Source organism: Cibotium barometz, chromosome 32, assembly GCF_041138505.1.
Source record: "Cibotium barometz isolate CiBa-2024 chromosome 32, ASM4113850v1, whole genome shotgun sequence".
Classification (NCBI taxonomy): Eukaryota; Viridiplantae; Streptophyta; class Polypodiopsida; order Cyatheales; family Cibotiaceae; genus Cibotium; species Cibotium barometz.
In genome coordinates this window covers 46912516-46939600 of record NC_141077.1, presented here as the reverse complement: position 1 = coordinate 46939600, position 27085 = coordinate 46912516, and the positions used below count along the sequence as shown (strand labels likewise).

Sequence of the window (27085 nt, the reverse complement as noted above, 5' to 3'; positions counted from 1 at the left end):
ATTCTCCATCCTTTTGTCTTACGTTGTGTAAATGTTCAATTGGGCTCCATCAGGTTCCTTGTCATCATGAGTATCACACTTTGAAGGCCTCTTTCAAGGCTTCAAAGGTGGCTTTGTCTTCTACCTTCAATGATCAAAACCACTCTCTCGCTTTTTCATCTAGGGTGAGGCCAAAGGCACTCACCTTAATTTAGTCGTCTACATGGCCAAATGCCTCACAAATCTTATTGAACATTTCTAGATGCGGTATGGGATCTCCAGTCTCTCTTGTCTTGACCCCTGCGCTACACCGGTGCCAGTGGCGTTATTCCTGCAGCTATCCCCTCCCTATTTCCATGGCTATCCTCAACATTTTTGGACTCAATCATCCTGCCATGGTTGGGGCTGGTACAGTTTGGGGCATGATAGTAGGTGGGGGAGCTAGACCAGGTGAATAGTATACCATATGTGGTCCTTGCCTCAGTGGTGGACCAGTTTGTACTTCTTAAGGTCCTATATGGTATTCGAGAAACGTTCGACGAGGCGGCGGGTATTGTTGGTACATAGGTGTTGCATGTTGATAGAATTGTTCAGGGTGGGTTCTCTCTCTTTGATAGGATGTTTCTAGACCCTGGTGAGTGGGTTCCTAACCTAGGTTTGGCATAGACCTGTGGCTTTGGTATGAGTCAGCCATTTCGGTGGTTGGCATGGCTCCCTAGACTACTAGATAAGTCTATATTGGGTTACTCTTGTCCGTTCTATCTCTGGTCTATGGTCTAGTGGTGGTTTAGCCTCTCTCTCTGGCTAGCACTCTATGGCCCTGTCCTGGGATGTGGATTGTTTGATTGTGTGTTTCTGAGGATAAAGTTTTTGAGTCCTATGACAAGACTTCTTTTCAAATGTGTAGGGGATTTAGGGTCTTGCTCGAGGGTTGGTGGTTTGTCCATGCGTTGGACTGCCAACCCTCCTGCCTCTAGGTCAGGGGTAGTGCATCTTGTGCTAGGATGTTCTTCGCTTTCACTGGTGCTATCAACAAGGACTAACAGCATTTGACTCTCCGCTATGTTAAACTGAGGGGTTTGATGTCACGAGCAATTGAGCATAAGAAGGTTTTGCGTTGTCAAACAGAGGGTTGTGTCGCACCATTTCCCTAAGCGTAGGTGCATGAATGTGGAGGGTAATAGTGTTGGATCCCCCTTTGAATAGTTCTCTTTTTTTTCCTTTGGAGGTTACACGATCGTACGCTAGATGAGGTACAGGCATACACGGCTCAAGGAACGGGCATGTATTTGTAGAAGGTACGGGCATACGTATCTCAAGGAACAAGCATGCACTCTAGTGGTACGTGCATGGATTCAAAAGGGAATGGGCATACGCTTAGAGCAATAAACGGTGAAAGTGCACAAAAAGGGGTACGGTCGTTTGCTAAGGGAAGGCACATGTGTATGCTTTCTGGAGAGCTAGTAGATCTCCTAAATGCACCAGAATGACATGTCTCTTAATAGCCTCCCTCTAATATTCTCCTGATGACTGTACAGTTGTACCCTCTTTGTACCCCTCTTCAATACTCTTTATGCTCCTTTTAATGGACTTTATTCCCTTTTAATGCTCCTTGCTCTCATTCATGAGGCAAATTTGAGAAGATTTGGCCAGGAGAGAAGTGAATGGCCATGGCTAAGAAGTGTACATCCATGGGTCTGAGAAGTGAATGACCGTTCACTTCTCAGAGAGACTGCTCGAAATGAAATGTGCCCAATCTTCCTCCTGAGATCTTTGTGATTCTGGTCCTTTCTTGATGTTTTTTATGGTTTTTCTTTTTGTGGATGGCTTAAGCTAACCCAAGCTATCCAATGATGCCTACAATGCTTGACTAAACCTATTGTTCTCCTAAGATTAATTACAAGATTAAGCTACTTATGTAGTTTTTAGCTAATTTTGAAGGAAACAAGAAATTAGAAGAGGGAGAAGAAGAAGCAAGACAAGAAGCATCACCTACATGCACCCACCAACAATCAAGTAAGCAAGCATAAACCTACACAAGCCTACCACCATAGAGCCACGAGAGAGAGAGAGAGAGAGAGAGAGAGAGAGAGAGAGAGAGAGAGAGAAGGAAAACTTAAATGTGATAATTGGATTGTCCCTTTTCATATTTCATCAGTCACGTATATACATGAGCTCTCTTTTACAATTACCGACCCACCCATTTAACAATTGGGGGCCCAAAACTGATTTCCTAGCTCTATGTACACCTAGGCTTATTCTTATGGCTAGAATTACAAGAGTTGTAAGCTCAGTCATCCCATACATATTTCACATGAAGCGCTTAGCGTGCGGTTACATAAAATGAGTTACATGAAGCGTAACCACGCTTAGAAATAATGTTAACTAGTGTGGTTAACAGAAGGCCATAAAGGTGTTTCAATTATGATGAACATGCAGAGGTCAAGGAAGTAGACTTAACGGAGCGTGGGGGGGATCCTAAACCAATGCTCATTGATAACCCTGAAAGAGGAAAAGGAGCTAGGTGGATCTATTAAAGAGTTTAAGGATGCTTTGCCTATAAATATATAGACATGAAGGTAATACCACCCGAGATGGTACATCACATGATCCCAGTGTCACCCATCATCATTGTGCCAAAGAAGAATGGGAAGTTTACTAATGTGTATATTTGAGAAAAGTCAATGTGACTACGTGCAAGGATTATTACCCCTTGCCGTACATGTTCTAGGGAGAGTTGCCTCATAAGGAAGCCTACAACTTCTTGGATGGCTTCTCAGGCTAGAATCAAGTTTCCATCACACTTGAAGACCATCACAAGACCACATTCACCATCATGGGAGGTAAGTTTGTGCCTATTAGGTTATTCTTTTTTAAACTAACCAATTCTTCCGTAACATTTCATTGGCAACTTATATGCACATCATTCAAGGACTACCTATAAAAGTTGTATGAAGTGCTCATCTCATTGATGTTTTTGTGCTCATTCCAAGTGGAAGGACCACCTAGCTTGCTTAAGAAAGGTATTTATAAGGTGTTGATTGTATCAAATATCCTTAAATAAATTTAAATGCCAATTTTGGGGAATGAGATAATATTGGGACACATCATGTCTAAAAATGGTATTTCCATGAATGAGAGCAAGCTCAAACTAATTTTAAAATTATCTTCACCAATAAACTTCAAGCGAGTACAACAATTCATGGGACATGTTGGGTACTATCAAAGGTTCATTGTATTCTATTCAGAAATTGTAAGGCCATTGTATAGACTATTATTAGTTTCTTTGAATGGACTAAAGAATGTTAGCAGGCATACGATGAATTGAAGAGGGCCTTGGCAAGTGCACCTACCTTGAGACCCCTAGATTGGGACTTAATATTTCATATGATACATTGACGCTTCAAACTTTTCCATTAGTAATTAGGGGAACACAAATGGGACTCTATTTGTTTTGCTAGTAGACAACAAGGTAGAGATGAACTATACACCATGGAAAGAGAAGGGTTGACCATTGTTTATGCTATGAGAAAGTATAGACATTATCTTTTGGCCAACAAGTTTGTATTCTTTGTGGACCATTAGGTATTGTTATTATCAACAAGCCTTGCACCACACAATAGGAAAAAATACTTGATGGTTTCTATTACTTCTAAAATTTGACTTTACACCCGCTGTGAGAAAAAGATCGCATATGTTACATTTTTAGATACTTTTTGCAAACATCCAAACTCTTGCGCGGAAGGTCAGAGATAATTAGGATAATGTCCATGGATAGGGCATTTTGCCATGATGACAAGCTGTTTTTAAAGGGTTGAATGACTCATACAATGGCCATTTTCTGACACCATGGTCGGGGTGAGGTAATACTAGCATGCCAAATTTTGAGACGAAAGGGATCAGGTTCGCATTTATTTAAAACCATGGCAAAATTTGAATTAAAGTTGTTGTTTCTTGGGTCTTGAAAAATTTAGAGCCATCCACAGATAGAATTATAGTTTCGAATAAGAGTGAATTTTGAAGAGCTAGAGTAGCCCCCCTCTTATGGAAAACCTACCACAATGGAATAGATGGTGATCTCCTAGATGCATGCTTATTCAAGATTGGCATGGTGCTTGACTTGAGCGATGAGATATCTCAATACCTTTCTTATGGTTTTTTTTAAAGACTGACCATTAAACAAGGATAAGAGATGTGATGGCTCATCAAGCTAGTTGTCCCTAACTGTCGAACTAATAGTGGGACAACTGTATGGGTACAAATGATTTTTTGCAAAGGTGTGTTCAAGAGGATGGAGTAACAAGAGAACTTTCTTATGGGGAAGTAATGATGCAAAAGGTGTTGGAATAGGACTAATAAATGTTTTAACTTGACTGTAAATGTATAAGCACTTGATCCAACAACAACATAATCTCTTATTGAGGTTCTTTTTATGAGTATTTTTTTAAGTTTTTATGAGTTTTTATGGTTTTGATATTTTTATATTTTTAAAGATTTTTTAACAACAAAACGATAAGCAAATAGACAAGTGAACAAAAACGTGTAAGGTTTGGGTGCATATGAACAATGAAACTATGAATTTATATCTTTTTTACTTTTATTCTTTTTGAAAGTTCAGTCAAATCGGTGATCTCAATTTGGGTTTCTTAAGTCGACAATCTATGATCCATCTTGTCACAACTTTGTACCCTTTTACAAGAGAATATTTGATTAGTATCTTGACAAACCCTTCCCTCCATTTTTTAATTGCTCAAGTGTGTGGAAATGAAGATCACTTTAGCACTTGATTATCCCTTAATACCCACTTTCAACTCTGGTTATGGTTTAAACTTTGAATCGGTGAGAAGCACTTTTGGGGCACACCAGTCGATGGTTTCTATCTTTATGTAGGACCATCCTATACCTAGGTACCTCCCAGAGTTGAACCCACACATACCCAAGGCACATTGCCGAATGGCTCTAGTGCCAATAGCAGAAACATAGCCCATGAAATGAGAAGAACTATAGGTGCCGTTTTGGCAGTGGTCAAACCCACAATGAGATTGGGAGAGAGTTGAGTATAGTCATCCCATGATAAGACCCTCTTGTAGCCAAGCTAATTTTTTATCGAATGGGAGATCCCTACAACCATTTGGCTACTTTTAAGCAAGTCTATTTAGTAGAAAGGGTGATTGATCCTAGAACAAAGATAGATGCTTTTGGCTTAAACTTGGAAAGCAATGACTTACTCTGGTTTCAAATGTTAGAATATTCACAAAAAGAAACCATAGAAGACTTGGAGCTAGCATTTACGACTGGGTTCTCCAAACAAGGTGTCAAGAAAATCTCTTTTAACATAATTCCAATAGCTTCAATGCGAAACTATGAGAGACTATATTAATCATCCCAAGGACTTCCTATATCCATTTAGCTCCTTTTAAGTAAGTTTATACAATAGAAAGGATGACCTATCCTAGAGCAAAGATAGATTCTTTTGGCTTAACCTTGAAAAGCGACACCTTGATCTAGTTTCAAATGTTAGAAGATTCACAAAGAGAAACCATAGACGACTTAGAGCTAGCATTTATGACTGGGTTCTCCAAAGCAAGTGGCAAGCATAGCTCTCTAACACAACTCTCTAGAGGCTAAGGTGGTTGGGGGAGGCACTGGTAAAATAATGGCATCCCATCTTTCTCAACATTCTTTAGGCATGGTAGTAGTTGGATTTGTGATTTCCATACCTTATGTAATATCCACACCATTGATTTGATGTTGCTCTTAGAACTTGGCATTCATGAGACATGTGGCTGCTTCTACAAACATTGGACTCGTGATTTCCATACCTTCTGCAATATCCACACCATTGATTTGATCTTGCTCTTAGAACTTGGCATTCATGAGTCGTGTGGCTACTTCTACAAACAACACACCATGACATTTCTTGTCTAGGAGCCAAATGAGGATGGCTAGTCTCTCTTTGCCTTTGAGTCCTTTGATCACAACATTTTCTATGTCATCCATACTCTTGGGATCTTCAACCTTCTTTGAATAGTACTTGCCCATTAGGGCTAATATGCGCTCATGACACATGAAAATAGAATTTAATTAAGATGGAGCTCATAAGAGCTCCCACGATATTACAAGAATCCTATCTTGAACACATGGCACTCCCATTTAGTCAAGATGAAAGAAAATAGAACACGTGACACTCTCATTCCAGTCAAGATGAAAGAAAATAGAACATGAGACTATTATTCAATCATTTGTTGTTGATAAAAGGGGATAGAACAAACTTGGACAAAGTTGAGGGTCTTGGTTTGTATATAAACTTTAGAAAGTCAAACAAGGTATCAAAAAAGGATCATTACCCTATTCCTTTTCCAAATGTGTGATCTTGGATATAATGGTGGCAAGTAACAAAATGTACATTCTTTATGATGGATAATAGCAAGTAATGAAATGGACACCCTTTATGAAATAGATATTCAAGACATTGCCAAGTGCAGGTACCTATAAGATGCAAGCATGAAGATGTGAGAAAAAACACCTTCACCACTCCTTTGGTTACTTTTTCTTAAAAGTTATGACCTTTAGTCTTACTAATTGGTATCTTTTCGAGGTTGATGGAATATATGTTCACATAATACTTGGGTATATTTATACATGTTTTTTGCATGACTTTATAATTTGTATCTCCTGAGATGAACACTTAGAAAGAGTGAAAGATGCCTTGACCAAGATGAATAATGTAGGGGGATGCAAGAGAGGATGCTAATTCAATCCAAGAACATGCTATAGAGGAAGATAGAATGATTAGTTATATAATCTCAAAAAATGGTATAAAGATTGATTCGAGAGAGGATTGTAAAGATCTAAGAATAGAGGCCACACAATGTGTGGCTGATGAGTAGTTTTCTTGGATTGACAAAATATTAACCAAACAATGTGTGGTTGTAAAGATCCAAGAATAGAGGCCACACAATGTGTAGAGGCCACACAATGTGTGATTGTAAAGATCCAAGAATAGAGGCCACACAATGTGTGGCTAATAAGTAGTTTTCTTGGATTGACAAGATATTAGCCACACAATGTGTGGTTGATCAATAGTTTTCTTGGATTGACAAAATATTACCACATATTTATTTTCAAATTTACAAAGATCTCTAGACTTCTTACCTTACTCCTCCAAAAAAATATGGGTTTCTATTGGGGGAAAACATGTTCGGTGTCTTCTTTGGACAAAGAAAAGGAAATTCCATTGTAAGTTGTTGTAAGGGCACAAGCCAAGAAATCTCAAGATCAGGTAGCCCCATGTCCACAACATCTTCTACATCAAAATCCTCTAAAGAGAAAAAAAAGGGAAAAGAAGAAGCAAGGATCACAAAAAAGGAAAGGCAATAGCATTGCCAAGTGAGCCACAAAAACAGAACCAAATAGACCAAGGATTTTCCAAAAGGACTTCCCAGAGTCCTGAGGAAATAAATGGAACAAAAGAGAAGGATCCAAGGGGCCTTTTAGGGTATTTTGAGATCGACCGAAATTGTTTTAGATTCTTCCACTCAAATCAACTTAGAAGAAGAAGAATGTGGACTAAAACTAGCCAATCCTAATAACTGAGAGAACTAAAATCAACTTAGGAGAAGAAGAATGTGGACTAAAACTAGCCAATCCTAACTGAGAGAACTAAAGAATTTAGGGAGAAAGCCCAAAAGCATCACAAGCTCATAGAGATGAGAGGTGCAAACAAACCACGGATCCAAGGCATGATCCAAGCTACATTAAAATTAAAGATATCCCAGAACCTTTAATTTAAAGCACTCTGGACAAGGAACAAGGGATGGAAATTAGTGATGATCAGATCAATCTTGACGGATACGATGGATGAGCTCTTGGAAGTGGCCAAGAAGGCAGTGTGGAAGGACGATGTACATGCCAAGACCTAAATACAAATAGCTCCTTCCAAAGAAATTACAAAAATATCCTAAATCAAGAGAGGAGATATCAAGGCTAACTAGAGTAGATCCAACTAGAAATAGAGGGACCTGTGGGACCAATCATGTTTTCGCACAAGATTCCTACACTAAGACCCCTAGAGCCAGTCTTAGAAGTATCCCATGGAGGTGGCATTGTTAACCCAATTCTAGGGTTAATAAGAGCTACCGCCATTATCTTACATCAAGGAGTCACAATAGATACACCAAAGGGTCATACATTCAAGATATGAAGTAATAGTGTCCAAAGCTACAACTTGGATGGGTGCCCGTAATGGTGTGACGGAGTACTCATGGTGATTCCTGCTTCAAGATCGTGTGGTAGTAAGTGAGGATGAATTCCTAAGTGATGTACTTCATGGATATATTATGAGAGTAGTCATTTTAATAGAATTAGGCCTCTTATGAGCCTAAAGTGCCCGGTCGGCCACATTTTAAGTGCGTGTGAACACTTATGGCCATGTATATAAGTGAATTTCTCTCATAATACAACATACTCTCGCAAATCTTATAAGTACCAACCCTTTCCTGGGTGGATACTCACACCTTGGACATACTAGTCTAGGAAGGGGGGTAGTCCAAGGATTCAGTGAGTCTCTCCCAATAAGAGCACTAACATACGGCCTTAGTGACATACAGAAATACGGATGTACAAATTTCTAAAATTATGGAAAAATACAATGGAACAACAAACCTTTTGAGTTTACAAGATTGCAATATTTGCTATTTTTCTTTCCTTTTTCTGTAAGAGTTTTTGCATCAATTATGTGCATCCTTACCCTTGAAATTGTGCAAGGAGAATGTGAATTGATTTCTTGCAGATGGTGATGAGAATCTAAAACTTGAGCTCACCTCTCCACCAAGGTAATTTTGTTTAACTTGGTGTGTAAGTGGTAGAGAGAGGATCAACAAGTGATGATCCTTGAGTCAAGTGAGGTACAACTGTTTTGACGATTTTAAGGACTCTAGAACTTTCAAGAGGCTATGGTTTGGCCAGCTGGATGATATGACTTCTCTTATAGTTGAGGACAACTGTTTGTTGAGAAAAGGCGATGTCACCATTTTCATGATTTGGAAGCATTTAGCTATATTTTATCATATTTACAAGATTTTACAAGCATTTAGCTATATTTTACCATATTTACAAGATTTATGGACTTTTGGACATGCTTTAGAAATGGGAGTTATTCAGGTCTATATTCGAAGCATCCCAGACATCTTCGTGGTTGCCCAAGGATACGACGTGCGTTGGACAAGTTTCTAACAAAAGGGACTTCCTATGAGTAAAGACTCACACATTAAAAGTGTGGACGACACATGGTGTCCTTGGATATTGCACACTCCTAAGGTTTGGAACCTTTTAGATTTGTAATATTTGGGAGCAAAAGCGTAGCCACAAAGAAAAAAGTGTGCAAGATTTTTTATTTTTTTTAAAGCATTCTTAATACTTTTCTCCAAAAAGCACTTTGTATATATTATTATGAGCTTGGCCCCTTTATAAAGCATCGAATATATCAAGCGTCTGGAGCCTCTTCATCTCACCTTATACGTGCATTGCATGTTGAAATATACAAGTGAATAGGGTGTGTGCGAGAACAAGCCCTTGACTAGAGGCTATAAAAGAGAATGTGTAAATGTGAGAGAACCTGTGAAAAGGTGAGAAGAATCTACTGGGAGAGAATAAAGGGTAGCATGAGAAGATTTAGGAAGTGTGGAGATATTCTGGGAGGAGAGGTGGACAGAATCAAACAAAAGAGGTAGAGTGAGTCAAGGAGAAATCAGTGGGATTTTATGCTTGGATGTAACCACTATAGATTGAGGCATTGGCCTAATGAGTATTTGTTGGTTTTTTATTATCTATGCCTACATTAAGCTATTAGTTGATTACTCTCTAATCACGTCTTAATTATCATCTAATTACGTCGTTGATGTTGATTCTAGCATTTGATCCACCATAGCTCATCACATTGCTGTAATTTTAACATGGTCAGAGCCAAGCCTAGAATCCATCAAGTTTATGAATCCATTATCTAGTTAATTAAGATTAGTAAATAATTAAAAAATAATCAAATTTTTAATTATTTTCAAGAAGCTTTCTATACCCCCAGCCAGTGGAGGAGCTCCCTCTCCTTATAGGCTCAACCATTGCCCAAACCCTTCTAGCCCAACATAGCTAACTCATTTTGCTCCAGCCAGTCAAATCAGAAGCGCAAACTGCCGACGCATCTAGGAGAAATCACGTTTTTTTACAATGCTGTTTTTTTTTAGAAAAATCGACATTTCAGCTGCTCCAGATCAAATGGATCTAATTCCTCTTAGTCCCAAGTGTTTTCAAGCATGCTCTATAAGCTGGTGAAGTCAGAATTTGATTTGATCAAGCCTACAGTGAGATCCAAGCTCTTCATCAAATCTGCAGGTGACTTTGGTAAAACAGAGATTAAGCATTCAATGTTTGGTCAAATCTTATGTTTCTTGGCTTAATCCTTTACTAGACTAATTGCTATTGATGGCCTTGAAAAGATTTGAGCTCATTTGAACTCTAAGGCCTCAGATCTGGACTCCCCGCATACTCTGTTTTTTGCACACAAAATAAAAGATTAATTTACTAATCAATGATTAATTAATACTAATCACTGTATTTTAATGCAATTGAGGATTCAAATTAAACATTAGGCATGTGATACAGATCCCTATAACTTCATATTACAATTCAGAGTTGATTTGATACTCCAACCATTTCGTACAAATTGATTACCCTTGATTTAATGTAATTTCTGATAAAATTATGCTGATAAATTTGTGGTAATCATTATTTTATATTTAACCCTTGGTTAATGCCTGCAAATCACTCAAATTCAAGATTATTCACAGCTAGAGTTACATTTGGGAATGTGCATAAGAATGAATGCTATATGCATTATGTATTGGGCACATTATATTAGTGTAAAAATAGAATCAGACACTGTCCTTGTTCAGAATAAGGCAAGAGGTAAGACCTCCCGCATAGATTTGGGTTTGCATTGATGATACAAGATAAACATCAAAAGCCCAAAAGAACTGTCATCAAAACATTTAAACATGTTGCTCACATGAAGCAAGAAGAACTGACGGACAAGCTCATGGCCCCAGCCATGGAAGAAGAAGAAGATCTCTTTCCAAGAGGAAGATCCACACCGAGAAGAAGATCTAGAGGAAGCATTGAAGGAAGACATGGATACGAGAAGAGAAGCTGCCACAAGAAGACTGAAAGAAGAGAAAGACATGGACGCGTGAAGAGAAGCTGCCACGACAAGAAGACTGAAGACAAGAGAAGATGTGAGACTCCAAAGAGTGAGGAGCCATGTGAAAATCTCAGAGAGAGAGAGAGAGAGAGAGAGAGAGAAACCCCACAATCCAATGTAACCTGTCCCGACAAAGTAAAACCACCTCTGAGCCATCAATGATGTAGGCCACGTGATAGATGTATGTGTGAGCACTTTAGTCAAGGTCGCGAACACTTGTAGTAGCCTTGCACACATAGAGAGAGAGAGAGAGTGTCAAAGACTATGACTTTAGGACCTTGAGGCACTGGTCGCGGACTATCAAGTAAGAGAGAAACTTGGTATAGGGTCCAGGTGTGCTAAGTTCACTTGAGGGGAGGTGTGCTAGGTACTGATCGCGAACTATCAAGTAAGAAGGAAACTTGGTATAAGGTCCAGGTGTGCTAGGAGTATTCACTTGAGGAAAGGTATTGAAATATACAAGTGAATAGGGTATGCGAAAACAAGTCCTTAGCTAGAGGCCGTAAAAGAGAATGTGTAAATGTGAGAGAACCTGTGAAAAGGTGAAAAGAATCTACTAGGAGAGAATAAAGGGTAGCATGAGAAGATTTAGAAAGTGTGGAGATATTCTGGGAAAGGTGGAAAGAATCAAGCAAAACAAGTAGAGTGAATCAAGGAGAAATCAGTGAGATTTTATGCTTGGATATAAACACTATAAATTGAGGCATTGGCCTAATGAGAATTTGTTGGTTTTCGATTATCCATGTCTACATTAAGCTATTAGTTCATTACTCACTAATCACATTTAATTATCATCTAATCACTTTATTAATGATGTTGATTCAAGCATTTTATCCACCATAGCTCATCACATTGTTGTAATTTTAACATTACATACATGTACATGCCTGGAAACTGTTTTCATGTGAACTATTTTACAACATGCAAGATCTGTATGCATAGCTTACACGCACGAGATGCCCTCCTGAGAACCGTGCATGTGAATCTGTATTCTAGCCTTGCTTGTGGGCTATACACGAGTGATAAGTGTGCCTCTAAACTCTTGGTTTATGCATACAAGAGTTATGGCTTATTATTTCGTTTTGCAAGTTTACACTTCATTAAAAGTGTGGGCAAACAAGTTATACATCACTTTATTAAAGTGTGGAGAGAGTTTATTAGAGACTTTGGGACTCCAGTTGATCAAGCAAGAATTCAAGCGCCCTTTTCAATGAATGTGGGCATGGACACCTATGTGGGCACTTGGCATGTGCTTGGGGACCCTCCCCACTTATGGGAGAGGTGTACTTGAGAGCTGGTCCAATGAGGCCTCTCTTACCTGTAAAAGCCTATAAGTCTATATCCACTTTTCCCCCTCTCTCATGTTAGATGGACACCTACTTGAAACCCTAATTTTTGTTGAAATCTTAATTTTCAAAAAATTCTCAACAAAAATATAGGTTATTGAACCTCTTAGAAGCTTTTGCTATCTATATCTACTCATGGAACTGTCGAAATTTCAAAAACTCTAATTTACAAAAATCTTAATTTAATTGAAACACTTATTTACTGTTGTACCTACTCTATCACCTATCACACTTTCATTGGTACTTGCTAGTCGTTAACAAATATTAGACTCACTTGAGACTCCAGTAACTTCAGAAGTCCACAGTTCTTGACCCTCGCGGCGACAAAACTTTGCTTCCAAGAGACCAAAACAAAACATTATGCTGTTCCAAAACCATTGCCTTAGAAATGGCCAAGAGGCAAATCTACCCTTTTCAGTACTTACACAGCATAAGACTCTGAGCCGGCCGAGTCTGTGGGATCTTCAGATTCAAACTCAGAATCTCCATCCAATGCTTCTTGAAACGAAACTAAATGCAAACCTTTCCTCAGGCAAGACCTTTGTATGGATACCTAGATGCAAGTTTACTTACAAGAAACATAGGGGTGATCAGCCTCCACCACTGGCCGTCTAGAATAAGCTCATTCACTTTAGCTCCATAAAGAAGAGGAAAAGTTGAGGTCCCCATCCCTGCTGTATCAACAGGACTTGCAAGACCAAAGAGGTACACAGCTATGTTAATGGCTGCAAGGACATACCTGTATGCTATACACCAACTACTCGCATGGCTATACACAGTTTACTGGAACAAGTAAACCGGCCTACACACTGCTTGATTGCTTCAGAACGCTGCCCAAGCCCAATACCGGTTGGTGGTACTGTCTTCACTGCTTTGCACTCTTGGTGTGGTGTTTCGAAAGTACTCAATCCCGCCTGGGAATATTACGCACTCCTAAAAAGGCTGCCTCTCTCTCTCCCTCTTGGCCTTCTCCTAAAGACTTGGGGAGCACGTCGGAGCTTGGAGTGCTTTGGGGATCTTCTTGGCTGCCGCCTGAACCTCAACGGGATACCATGAGAGACATGCTTATATGTTTCATGGCTGTCATGGGTTTACAGGTGTCCTGTGATATGTGGATATCTTTGGGGACTCTGTATATGTAAACTGGATAACCTCTGGCCTATTCCACGTGTGGGAAGGTCCCCAAAGCTTGTAACCAACAAATACTCCTCCTCAGTAATATAACATATTACCAAGGGGGGGCACAGCCCATTCCAGTCCCATTATGTTCAGGTTCTTATGTGTCTGTGGTTTTAAATGGATACACTGTGTGCCTTTAGTTTTAAGTGTTTACTCACATTAATAGTCATGTGTGAAACCCCTGGATCAGTTACAGTATGTCCCAAGGTTCAAGCCAGGTTGAAGGGGAGCAAGCCACAAAGTAATCATGACAATAACAAGATTTGCACACATGCACAAGGATGCCATTCTTAGAACTGTCACAAACAGTCCATCTTTATCTGTCTCTGTAGCTTTAAGTAAATAACTTGATTTGAGGTAAAATTGGGGTTTTTCTGCAGTTCACACTTAAAATTCCAGGTGGATTTTGCAAGTTTCTACTTTAGTGTATTAAATGTAGATGTAGGCTACTGCATAGCCTTACTTCAACTCTTCTTTTGGAAAAATGAGGAGATTTTCCCTTGTTGACAGTCTTTTGGTGCAGCTTTCCCTGATGGCTTGTTACCACTAGCTTTGTTGGATGGATGTTGCACTGCTGTATTTGAAGCTTTGGCATTTGCAGATGCTAATAATGACCTGTAACACTCAAAGATGGCATTGCTTTCAAAAATTAATAATAACAATGGCGAAAAAAATGGTATTCTTGACACCACGACAGGCTTTTACCTATTGCTTGACACTTTTGATGACTCAATCTTTGCATGTGCATGTGCATGTGCATCGGCATCCTTCGGACAACTTTCATCCTCGTTGATGTGACTTACTGTCATGTCCTCATTCTCCCAGACCACTGCTGTCACTGCATAGCCTCAGAAAACCAATGGTCAAGCTTTTATAAAATCAGCTGTAACATTAGCTGCTACAAAACTTGAGCTACAATCCAAACAAAGCACCCCGACAACCCTACTACATTTGTTTTAAGACATAAGGTGCATATGTGGATCCACAAACTTTATACATATAGATTATTTGCACCTAAAATATGTAGATAGGGGTATACCCTCTTGCTGTATACAGGGTGTGTATGCCCCAATTATATTGTGTTATACATAGGGTGTTTTATAAAGGTGGTTGAACACAGGTGATGGGCTAGGTTTTGAAGAGTGGGGACCCCGAGAGAAGCACAATACTGCACTAGCTCCGAAGCCTATGCTAGGAAGCAGTATATCATAATCAACTGCTTGCTGAAAACTTTACCTTCCCGACCACGGTCATCAATAAGAGTCTTAAGCACTTTTCTCTTCTTTGGTCCAGGTGCTGCAGCTGAAGATGCACCTTTTCCAGCGGCGTGTACTGACTTGTTTATCTTGTCCTCTGCCTCGAAAGCACTATTGCCTGCTTTTTCCTCACTGTCTAAAACAATATCAGCCCCATCCACTCTAACTTCCTTGAAACTTGCATTAGCTGATGGTGAAGCCTTAAATGCTGATGATCCTCTATCTTTCCTCCCCGGACTTGTTTTGAACTTTTCCTCTTTCAGTTCTTTGTCCTGTGCTTGTCCATCAGATTTTCTCCTCTTGGATACAGCTGAAGAGTCCGGCCTTTCTCTTGGAACCTCAGGAGAGGATAAACTAACAATGTTCTCGGAATCTAAATCCTCATCTTCCACCTCTGACATGTCGTCCTCGATAACCACACGCCTCTTTCTCCCACTGCTGCTCTTCAGTTGTCCTCTCCGTATGTGTGCAAAGTTTGCAGCATCATCGTCACTGCTTGCATCAAAGAAGGTGTCCTGGGCATGTGCTGAAGTGTCTGCATTGCCTGTGGTGATTTCCAATTTGACATATGTTAACATACTACAGAATGTTAAGCAGGCCACAGCAAGACAGAAATCTTGTAAAGTAGAGCCAAGTACCAGGGGCTGGGTCCTCCACAGCTGATCCTACTTGAGCTTCAGGTAGAACTGTCTTTGGCTTGCTAGATACACGTCCCCACAGGTTTGCCAGAGCACCGTCTCCTGATCCTGCCATTTTTTTCTTGGTAGGAGCAGTGACAACACCCTTGCTTCCAGGTCCTGTCACAGTTGCAGATCCGCGTGAAACTGTTCCTGCATCCTTGTCACTATTTCCCAATGCAATTGGCTTGGGCAAACTTGGCGGTCCAGATGTGGGAGCTTGAGCTGCCGGTACCTCAGCTTTCACAATCAAAGGTTTCGAGGAGCTACTTGATGGAGCAGCTACTTTGGGTGCAGCTAACAGGGCATTGCCAGAAGAGCTCATTCCTGGCACCCTGCGAGTGACAGAAATACAAGAAACTGCGCTAAACCTGCACAGAAAGCAAGAAAACATTCAGAGTCTTGACAGCTAGTGCACGAAAAGTACACACAATGACTAATCTGATAGTACAGGTTACCGGTTGTCGCGAAGGCAGTTGTTAAGCTCAGGAGGCTGTTTGAATAATTGCTCTGACTGAACATATTCTGCGCTCCAAAGCTCAGCAGGGTCTTTTGGTATGCAGGGCTGGATACTGTAAACATGAATACAAGCATGACCATCGAGCATATCCTTAGCCTCTGCCAGAGTCACAGGTAGGCCACATTGTTAGAATGCACTTCATGATCACTAACAAACAAACACAAGCAGTGACCTATGACCTAGCAATCCATATTCCAAACAGAATTCTTTGCACAGGAAATGTGGGAGGATTTGTGCATACGTAGCAGTTTTGACTTCGGCACAAGTTGCACAGAATAGCAGTGCCTTTCTGTTTTGGACCATCCCGACACTGCATAGATGACATCTGTACTGCTGCCATGTTGCTCTGCAACGATTTGAAGTAGCCTGTATGCTGACCAGCCACAACCATTAGTGCAGGAGCCCATGCAAAATGGAAATGTAGAAAGCGTCTTCCACTTCATGCATAAACATGATGCCAACTCAGTCTTTACGGGTTAAATGAAGAAAGCACATACCTTTTGGCCTCATTTGAAGTTATGGAGAACTTTCTGCTCAGCCACTTGTATGAGACCTAATAAAAAGAAGTCTCAAAAGTTTTCTCTCAAACAATGTACACTAAAACTCACATGCAAAATCTCCACAGCACACAGCAAGTTACAAAGGACGGAAGTAGAGAGATAAAAGTGCTCCCCCAAACCCCAGTGCAAGGTAGCATTGAAAATTTGAATCGGCCAACCAGAGTGTTTGTTGAAACATAGGGCATACACTTCCAAAACTGTTTGACTCCATGTGAAACTTCACCCTTTGGAGTTCTACTTTCCCAGCCTAAATGCTATTTTGGCTACTATTTATAAGTTGTCTACTATTTAGTTGCATAGTCCATAACATATAATGCCTTCTTGCAAAATTAACTAGGGAATTCTTGAAATACTTAGTTTGATACGCCTTGGCATGCAACATCCTGCAGAAAGCCCCAAATGCATAATTGCATCACTCTTAGAAAACAATTTCCTCGATTCTATCATTTAGACATAATTCAAGGCTGAAACATCACTCGCTACATTTCTCTCTTGGTCATGTTTCCCTTATGCTATTGTTTCCATAGAGGATATCATCCCACCCACAACCTTGAGCACAGGCCACTTCAAATCATTCATCATCTTCTTTTGGATGAGGTATGTAACATACCTAATGTGGGCATACACCTTTTGCCAGGTAAGTCTTGCAGATGCAATTTAAATAATACAATTAAATTGAAGTTTTGATCACATAAACAACAAAAACTGAGCATTAATCCAGGCACCCCCCTTATGGAGTATCTGTTTACTGATACAAGAATGAAGTACAGAAGAGTAGGGCTGAAAACTTGTGCTCTCTATGCACTAACAAACCAAGAAGTTGAGCAACGGTCCTTGACGCTGCTGCTCTACTTCCAGTGCTACATTGGCTGAAATCTGCTGAGGGATGGCAACCTGCTTTGCTGCTCTTCTCAGCTGAATCGGCTACAGTTGTTGCAACACCTCTGAGCTTGCATTTGCCAGCTTTGGGGCTGAAGTGGAAGACGAGGGACTTGGGGCCTATTGATAGGAAAAATCTCCTCCAACACAAGTGAACTAGCCCTTCGTAAGCCCTAAAAAGTGTGATAAAATTCACTTAACACGGTCATATACCGAGATAAAAAGGAACCCAACTCTAGGCCCCTCGGCTAGCCTGGTCTTCACATGCTTATGCTGCCTAAAACTAGTCTAAAACAGACCCAAGCTGTTCATTTCTGCTCCTTGCTGACTTGCAACTCCTAGCCCAAGCAGCCCACATTTCCAACGATGACCAACAATATCCAACACCAGTCTTTGTGGCTCTCCCCACCTTGATCATTGTTAGACCATGTGCCTCCAGGTGGCTCTAACCCTCGTAGAGGCATGCACATATGTCAAATGCACTCTCCTAAGTGTGACATGGACATGCTTCTACCCATTGGCCAGCTTAGAGTCGAGTACATGGATGGATTCATGACTTTGTTAGGGCAATTGTGCCAGTTCATTGTAATGTTGTCCAGGCACCCAATGAGCAGCCCAATGTGGACATAGTTATTGGGCTTTAGTATGAGCACACGTGGACATTATTATTACGGTTGGTAGAGTTGGTAGCCGGTTGGTAGAGTTGGTAGCCAACTCACCAACGTAAGACACTATAAATTGGAGTATAGGCCTTAGTCATATTCATTCATTGATCAGTCAATCATCATTGAGTCATCGAGAACTCAAGAGCAATAATACCATTAGGTAACTCTGTTCAACATTGTATATATTTCATGTTAGTAATACATGGTAGATTAGGTCATCTCTCTCTACTGTGGATTAAGCATGAAGAAGAAGCAATTTGTGTATGGGTTTAAGTCTTTGATTAGAAGCTAATCACAATCAATCAACTCATAAACACACTTCTGCAAGCACCCATGTTACAACATACATCTACCGTATGTGCGAACCCTAACCTAAACTCAAGTCACTCGTATAACCACGTTCCTTTTCTGATTCTCACAAGGTCTACTAAACCCTTATTCTACCTTGTACATATCCTCATGATGTCTTGGCACATGCATCTAAGGACCAATATGCATGTGGCATCCCTTCCTTGGAGGGTGGAGTGTCGATGCCAAATCATCCGCAACTCAATCAGGTCTATATTTAAGTCTTCTACTTGATATTGGAACCAAGTATGTTGATAGCAATAGAACCAGATTTTGTGGCAACTTAATGTCCACAAAATCATCTGCTTCTCTTGCCCCTCTAAGGTGCTTCTGGGCATCAACCATGACTGTCTGCCATTGGGCCGTCCTTGTTGGGTATTTTGGAGTATCTCTATGTGTATCCATCGTGTAGGTGTACCCTGTTTGTGTCTGTGCATGAACACTCACTTATGTGAGTAAGTGTGAACCACCTCTTATAGCCATTTATGTGTGAATGTGAAGAGCAACGATGTCATACGCTTAGCCATGTGTCATTCCCCCCTTTAATGTGATGTGTCAAAAGATAAAGCTTTAATGCCTATAAAAGCATGTACTTCATGTATGGTTTAATCAATCAATCAAGCTCATCATTGCGTCGTGCAATCCCTAGTTTTTGTATTTCAGTTTGTTACATCTCTCTCTCCTACACACAGCTGCATTACAGAGCTTCCCACATCGTGTACACTCAGGAGAGCCGATCTGGGACTATGCCCCAGAACAGATGGTATGATGACGAGTGTAGAGCCCTATACTCACGGCTCCGCATACAGAGAGCCTTGGGAGCCATCACAGAGCAGGAGTCGAGGAGAGAGATGAGGAGACTTACTCGCCGCAAAAGGCGGGCCTTCGCAGAGATACATGAGCTAGAGATCTTTCATTTCTTCATGAGTAGAGATAGCCCTGTCTCATGGCGGCACTTCAGAGAGCCCCGGACACCGACACCTATTGCAGACCCACAGACATGGCACACATATGCAGAGGGCCTATACCACGCCCCACAGCAGCCACCTATACCTCAGCCACCATAGGAGCCTTGACCTACCACAGCTAGCTTCTTTACCCACTCGATGATACAGGAAGCTATCCGCCGCCTACAGCATGGACGGTGTCGTGCCATGGCACGTCTATGGTGTGAAACCATGCATGTGAGGCCATCAAATGCAAATCCAGATGCATGGGGTTAAGTGCCATGACGAGTCATTATATGATGCCTGAGTACATATGTTCATATTGTAAATGAGGTTCAATAAGACGAGCTGAGGCTGAGCCAGGTCTCAAAGCCTCTGTACATGAGTGTGGTGTGAATTATGGAGTTTTATGCATATGGTAGACCTTGTAGTAGGGAACACCCTTCTTAACATGTATGGAAATGCAAAAGTATGTATGATGTGAGGATTGGTTTTGAAAGAATGCCCTTTTGAGATATCGTGTCTTGGAATGCCATGATTTCTGTGCTTGCTCAGAATCGATATAATCAGAATACTTTGGATTTTTTTTCAACTGATGCTACTGGAAGGTTTGATGCCAGAAGACTTTAAACTTGGAGAGAGTGAAAATGTTTTTCATATGCTCGGCAGAATGATCGGGGAAGGTATCAAGCCAAATCTGGTTACATTTGGTAGTGTTCTAAATGCATGCAGTCATGCACGTCTAATGGAGAAAGGTCAGTTGTACCTTGAGGCCATTAGCAATGACTATGGTCTCATCCCAACTCTTGAGCATTACACTTGCATTGTTGATCTCCTTGGCCGGGCAGGCCATGTAGACAAGGCGGTAGCTTTAATTAAGGAGATGCCATTTCATCGTGGTATTGTGAATTGGCATACAATGTTGGCAGCATCACATACCTTTAATAAGAGGTATTATAAGGGGAGCTTGCGTGGCAGCAACGAAGAAGGCATATCCGAAATTTATTAAAAAAAAAGAGGGCGCACTTGTTTTTCAAACGGGGAAATACGAATAAATAGCTGCAAAAGGTGGTGGGGCGCCGAACTCCTTGCGGGGAAAATAAGGAAAAACCAGATAAGCAATGTGGAGGAGCGCATATCAGAGAGCCGTCTGCAGAAAAAAGAAGACCAGAGGCGCCTTCGACCAGAGAGTTTAATTCCAGGCTGGCGGCGACTGTCCATGGCATGTAGGAGTTAGAATTGAAGAGCAAAACGAGTACTACCTAGTGATATGCTTCATCATAAACATGTATTCTGCTATGCGCCGTCTGCAGCAAAGCGACCGTGTGGAAATTAGCAAAATTCAAGAGAAATTCGCCTTAATACTTTCAGATAAGTGGTGGGTTTTTTTTTATTATTTTTATTGACTATCCTACTTACGATTTGGAAAATCGTAAAGCTTTAAAACCTTTAAAGGTTTTGTAAATCAAGAGAAACTTGGATATGAAGTGTTGTGATATCAAAGCATCGAAAATACGTGGATTCAAGACATCAAAAATGCAGTAAGGATTCTAGAAATTTGATTTGTTTTCTACCCAAATGGATTCGGAATGCAAGTCATGGAATTTCTTAGAATCATGTGAACATGTAATAGTTATGCCATATATCGTCTTTTGTTTGTGAGATGTTAGAATTTAAGAGCAGGTTTTCAGGTGATAAAGAACATCATGAGATGATGAATTTGATGACACTGGATGTATGGAATGTAAATGGTCACATGTATGTTGGAAATATTTGAAGGTTATGTTATGCCTACATGTGATTGGTTTTGAGGGATTTGGAAAGAGGAGCCAGTGAATCTATGCTTGGAAAAGGACAAGCACTTGGTACACAATTTTTGTGCAATCATCAGGTTGAATTCAAGGATGTATTGAGGTGAACTGACACATGTATATGTCATTAAAAATGGATATGTCCTATGCTCCTTGGAGAATTTTGTGTGTAAGTTTCCTTGTGGAATTTGGTACCTACTCTCACAGCTAGAAGTCCTGTACTTTCCCAGCAACACCGTCCACGTCACGACAGCTCTTTGGTGAACCCGACGTGAAACTGCTGGGATGAGAGTGTGGTGAAATACACAGGGAAGATATGGCTGAGAATTCTGAGGGTCAGGGGGTTCATTTTGACCCTGGAGTTATGCAGATGTTTCAGATGTTTACCATGTACATGCAACAGCAGCAAGCTACTGAGAGGGGACAAATTTCCACGACCAAAGCACTACAATCAATTGTGAAAAAGGTAGATCAATTTGATGGAAAGGATATCACAAAGTACCTGCGCAATTACATAAAGGAAATGGAGCTAAACAGGGTGACTAAGGAGGATATGGTTCGAAGTTTTGAGCTGGTATGTGTTCCTGAAATAAGAGAGCCAATAAGAGGATTGCAGACAGCACATGGTGGCAGAAATTGGGAGGAGTTCAAGCTTGCTTTAAAGGACGAATATTTCATGGAGGATTCTGAGCGAGTGACCAAACGAACTTTTTTGGAATGGGTCACAAAACCTAAAATGGGAATTTCTGCCACAGAATTGCTAAGAGAGTTTGAGAAGCGCTATGCCCAGTTGTCAAGGATAGAGCGCACAACTTTGGACAGAGAAAAAACAGAGCTCTTCTTACAAGCAGCTGGGAAAGATCTCCAAGAGAAATTGGAAATCCTCCTTGAGGATAAGGATACAGAGCAGGGACTAAAGAGTGATTGGAATGATGTTGAGGATGCGGTCACCATGTTAGCAAAGCGGCAGCGAAGGAGGGATAAAATGGTGATGAGCTCCGCAACTCCTATAACTGCTGTTACCCCTGAGAATCTATCAAAACCAGCTGCTACAATCCCAAAGGTAGAAGGGCCGATGGATGAGCTTATTAAGGGTATGCGTGACCTAAAATTGAAGATGTCCAGGATTGAAGAAAAGGGGCTACCATTAGGGCAGGCTTCTATGCAAAGGCCTCAAAGCAAAGAAGGGTTTACATACAGATGCATATGGTGTGATGACCCAGAACATGCAAAGAAAGATTGTGCTAGCTATAAAGAAGCTCTTAAAAATCAACTTGTGTTTTTCAAAGATGGGAAAATCCATCTTACAGAGACTGGTCTTCCATTGAGTACAAACTTTGGGAAAGGAGGGATGAAAAAGCTAGTTGAGGATATGGCTGCTAGTCATGCCATCTCTATGGTTGAGGCAGCAACCTATGGATTAAAGGCTGGTCAATCAAAGCAGGGATCTGAGAATGATGAAGATTATGAGAATGAAGATTTTTGGCCATCAACAATGGAATTCATTGCGTCAAAGAAGGTGTCTAAGCAAGCTTTGCATGAGGCAGGTGACTGTATACGTCTTGAGACTGGCTGGGAGGAGCCTGTGGATTCTTTATCTGTTCATCCCTACATTGCTAAATGCCAAAATAATGAGGCACAGGTAGAGGAGAAGCGTAAAAGGGAAAATGAGGAAGGAGGACCATCAAAAAGAGTTACACGTGGAAGTGAAAAGAAGGATCCTGGGACATCACATATGCCTCCACCGCATAGCAGACCTCCACAGGAAGTATCAATGGAAGAAGTGCCAGCAAAAATGAAGCATGAGAAGGAGAAGGGTAAAGGGAAAAGTCCACTCTACAAGCTTCAATCTGATATTGAAGCCGCAACAGATCTCAAAAAGGTGCTTGAAGAGAGGATTCTAAACAGCAGGGTGGAATTTACACTAGGGGAAGTCTTGGGAATTGCAAAGAAAGAATTCCATGATGAGATAATTGATATTATACGAAGGAAAAGACAATCCATAATTGAATATATTCCATCACAAGGGGAGGCAAGCACTTCCAAGACTCATGGAGTACAAGTACAGCAAAAGGAAGAGAGGGAAAATGTGGTGGAATGTAATCACTCTGCTGATGGGGCACGACAAGTGCGCTTTGTGGAAGAGGATGATCAAAAAGAAGTTCTTACAAAGAGTCATTACTCCAGGAGCCATTGGGCAAGAGCAACCACTGAAACCCTTGTCAAAATAGGAGATTTGGAAGAGCCATATGTTGCTCTAATTGATCATGGGTCTGAAATAAATCTTATGGCTAAAAATCTCTACAACAAATGTAAGTGGCCAATGGATGTAGATCATGGGTGGATGATTAAAGCAGCTAATAACTCATCTGGAGAGCTCTATGCAGCATGTCCAAATGTAAGGGTAACAATAGGAGATGTGAAAGATGATCAGAACTTCTTTGTTCAGGAGATGTCATCGTATCCCCTCATCCTTGGGCAACCCTACATTACAGCTGTAAGGATGGAAACAAAGGTTTTGGATGATGGCTCGGCATATGCGAGAATAAGGAGTAAAGATGGCAAAAAAGCTGTTCAGTTTTTGACAGTTTGCATTAACCACGAAAGGAATCGTGAGTCTCTTCGAGCACAGTCACTCCCAAAGATAAATAGAGAATTCATGAATTACAGGGAGATGAGGGATTTTGGCCAGGTGCCATTGTAAAGCGGGATTCCAATGGTACAAGGGGAAATGAGTTCTCGCAGGACTCAATCAATGTAAATAACTTTTCAGCAAATTTTCAGGGATTCTCTAGCTATGGGTCACTGGTCTTTGTAAAAAGCAAGGATTTGAAGCGTGGCATGCGTAGACATGTACAAAATGAACAAAAAAGTCTTGAGCAGTGTGGTCTTTTGGAGAAGAATGAGTTTATTTCAGGGGTGCTTGATGAGGTGTCATTTGTAGATACTATGGATGTGCTTTTTGATATGGGAAGAACATGCTTACAGGGTGGAAATGAGATGATAGAGGTGTCATCTGTGGAGATGTATGATATAATCCAGGAATTTGAGGGGGTGGAATGTAAAAACATGAATTGCGAGATGGATGCTCATGTTGATACAAAGTACAAAACAGTTGCAAAGAAGGTGAAACCAGTTGCCTTGCCCTTGCCACCAGGAAGCAAGGAGAAGATAGATGAAGCTTCTATGCAACCAAATCTTAGAGATCCGAAGAAAATTGGGCATAAGTTTACACAAGAAACTCTAAAAGAGCTGAAGATTGGTGAGAAGGATTTTCTGTTGCCAGTTGAAAGGGAATGCTTTGAGGAGATGCTTGTAAAACATGGGAAAGCCTTTGCTTTTCAGCCGCATGAGATAGGCTGTGTTGATCCAAGTGTAACAGCACCAATGGTGATCTTTACTGTTCCACATGTGCCCTGGAACCTGCGGCCAATTCCAGTACCAAAGGCTCTCTTGCCAAAGCTGATGGAATTACTAAAAGAAAAGATCAGGATGGGAATTTTGGAGCCATCATGTGCTCCATATTCCAACAGATGGTTTACTGTGCCAAAGAAAAATGGAACATTGCGCTTTATTCAAGACATGCAACCTGTAAACAAAGTCACAATCAGGAATGTGGGAGCAGGTCCGATTGTGGATGAGTTTGCAGAAGCATTCGCAGGGAAAGCTATATACTCTATGGGTGATCTGTATTCGGGATATGATCAGTTCCAGCTGGATATACAAAGCAGGGACTTAACCACAATGAGAACTCCTTTGGGATTAGTAAGGATGTGTACCTTACCACAGGGAGCCACCAACTCAGTGGCACATATGATGAATGGAATGAATAAAGTCTTACGAGACTTCATACCACAAATAACTATGCCATTTTTGGATGATGTGCCAATAAAGGGCTGTGATGAGAAAGACAAAGATGGGGATTTGGATTCAAAGGGGTGCCGCAAGTTTGTGGCAAATCATATAAAGGATTGTGATATGATTCTATCCAGGCTTGAAGAAGTGAATCTTACTTTATCTGGGCTGAAATCAGTGTTTGGAGTTGGTGAAGTGCTAATAGTGGGACATCTTTGTAGTACTAGTGGACGCCGACCTTGTTCAACCAAGATAGATGCAATACAAAGAATGAAAGAGACATGCATTAATGTTACAGAGCTGAGGAGATTTCTTGGAGCATGTGTCTTTTATGTTATTTGGATCCCACATTATGCACATGTAGCAGATCCTCTTTATCAACTTTTGAGGAAAAATCAAAAATTTCTGTGGAGTGCAGTACATATTAAAGCTATGCGAAAGCTGAAATGTTTGCTCCAATCATCACCTACTCTGAGGAAGGCAGATTATGAGTGTGGCAGGCCTGTGATTGTTACAGTTGATACTAGTCCTACTGGGATAGGATGGGCAGTAGGGCAAGATGATGAGGATGATCACAGGTATGTAATCAGATTTGGAGCAAAAGTATTAAGCATCCGACAAAGAAAATATCCGCAGATCAAGAGAGAGTTATGGGGAATAGTCACTGCTCTAAAATGTGAAAAAGAATATCTTATTAGGGCATCTGTACTTGTGGAAACTGATTACTTGCCACTTCTTGGGATGATAGCAAGTTGTACCACTCCAGATATTGCTATGCTTAGGTGGATTGCTTATATCAAGTCACTAAATCCTGAGTTTGAGCATATTGCGGGAAAAGATAATCCAGTTGCAGATATGCTATCAAGAGCCAGGTATGAAGATGAAAAAGAGATGATTAGTGACATTGATGATGTGGGTACAAAGTTCTACACTACTGCATATGCAAAGGGGGACCATATTTGCCTATCAAATGCACTTGAGTCTTTTACTGAGGAAATGTATGAAGGAGATTGGTTGCTTATTGGTCAATACTTGAGTACTCTGACAAGACAGGAAAATTGGTCTGACTCAGAATTTAAGAGGATCCGCAGAAAAGCATATGGTTATTTTCTAAAGGAAGGGTACCTCTGGAAGCATCCTAAGCAGAGGAATGCTATGCCACAGAGAGTCATATGTGATAAAGAGACTCAAGGGAAGCTTGTGAAAGAATTCCATGAGAGTCTCTCGGCTGGACATAGAAGTGTGTGGGCCACCTTTACCAAAATAAAGGAAAAATATTGGTGGAAAGGAATGTACAAGGATATTTCCCAATATGTGGAAACATGCATGGAATGTCAAATGTACTCAAATGTGCGACATTGTGATGGCTTGCAACCAACCTACCCGCCTACCATGCACTACAAATGGGTGGTGGATCTAGTTACAATGCCTTTGGGAATTTGGCAGATGCGGTACATAGCACTTGCAAGAGAAGATTTGACAAATCAGGTAGAGGGGCGTGCTCTTAGAACAAAGAGTACGGAAACAGTATGCAAATTTCTCTTGGAAGATGTGATTTGTCGGTATGGTTGTGTTGGGAAAATAACAGCTGATAGGGGTGAATTAGATGTTGAAGAAGCAAGGGAATTCTTCTCTAGAATTGGCATCAAATTGTCCCTAACATGTGCTTACAACCCTGAGGGCAATGGTAAAAGTGAGCGAGGACATCCTCCAATCATTAAAGCTTTGGCTAAGGCATGCAGAGAAAGAATGCGAGAGTAGCCAAGGCTGCTACCATATGCCTTGTGGGCTGACCGTACAACTCATAGCTCA

At 40.8% G+C, this 27085-nt stretch overlaps 1 protein-coding gene across 3 annotated transcripts in view; it reads right to left on the bottom strand.

Annotated features, from left to right (window-relative positions):
• Window positions 1-14027: 14027 nt before the first annotated feature.
• The window catches only part of LOC147620262 (uncharacterized), a 63866-nt gene continuing 50808 nt past the window's right edge, over window positions 14028-27085 (bottom strand). For 2 of the 3 annotated variants that reach the window (XM_086772449.1, XM_086772448.1), the window contains exons 3-9: window positions 16706-16761; window positions 16450-16574; window positions 16147-16306; window positions 15650-16059; window positions 14992-15555; window positions 14461-14593; window positions 14028-14370 (exon numbers count right to left, since the gene is read on the bottom strand). In XM_086772449.1, the coding sequence (XP_086628575.1) occupies window positions 14220-14370; window positions 14461-14593; window positions 14992-15555; window positions 15650-16059; window positions 16147-16306; window positions 16450-16574; window positions 16706-16761 (1599 nt within the window). In that variant the 3' untranslated portion in view covers window positions 14028-14219. Of the gene's footprint in view, window positions 14371-14460; window positions 14594-14991; window positions 15556-15649; window positions 16060-16146; window positions 16307-16449; window positions 16582-16705; window positions 16762-27085 lie in introns of all 3 variants that reach the window. The other variant, XM_086772450.1, reaches the window with a different exon arrangement.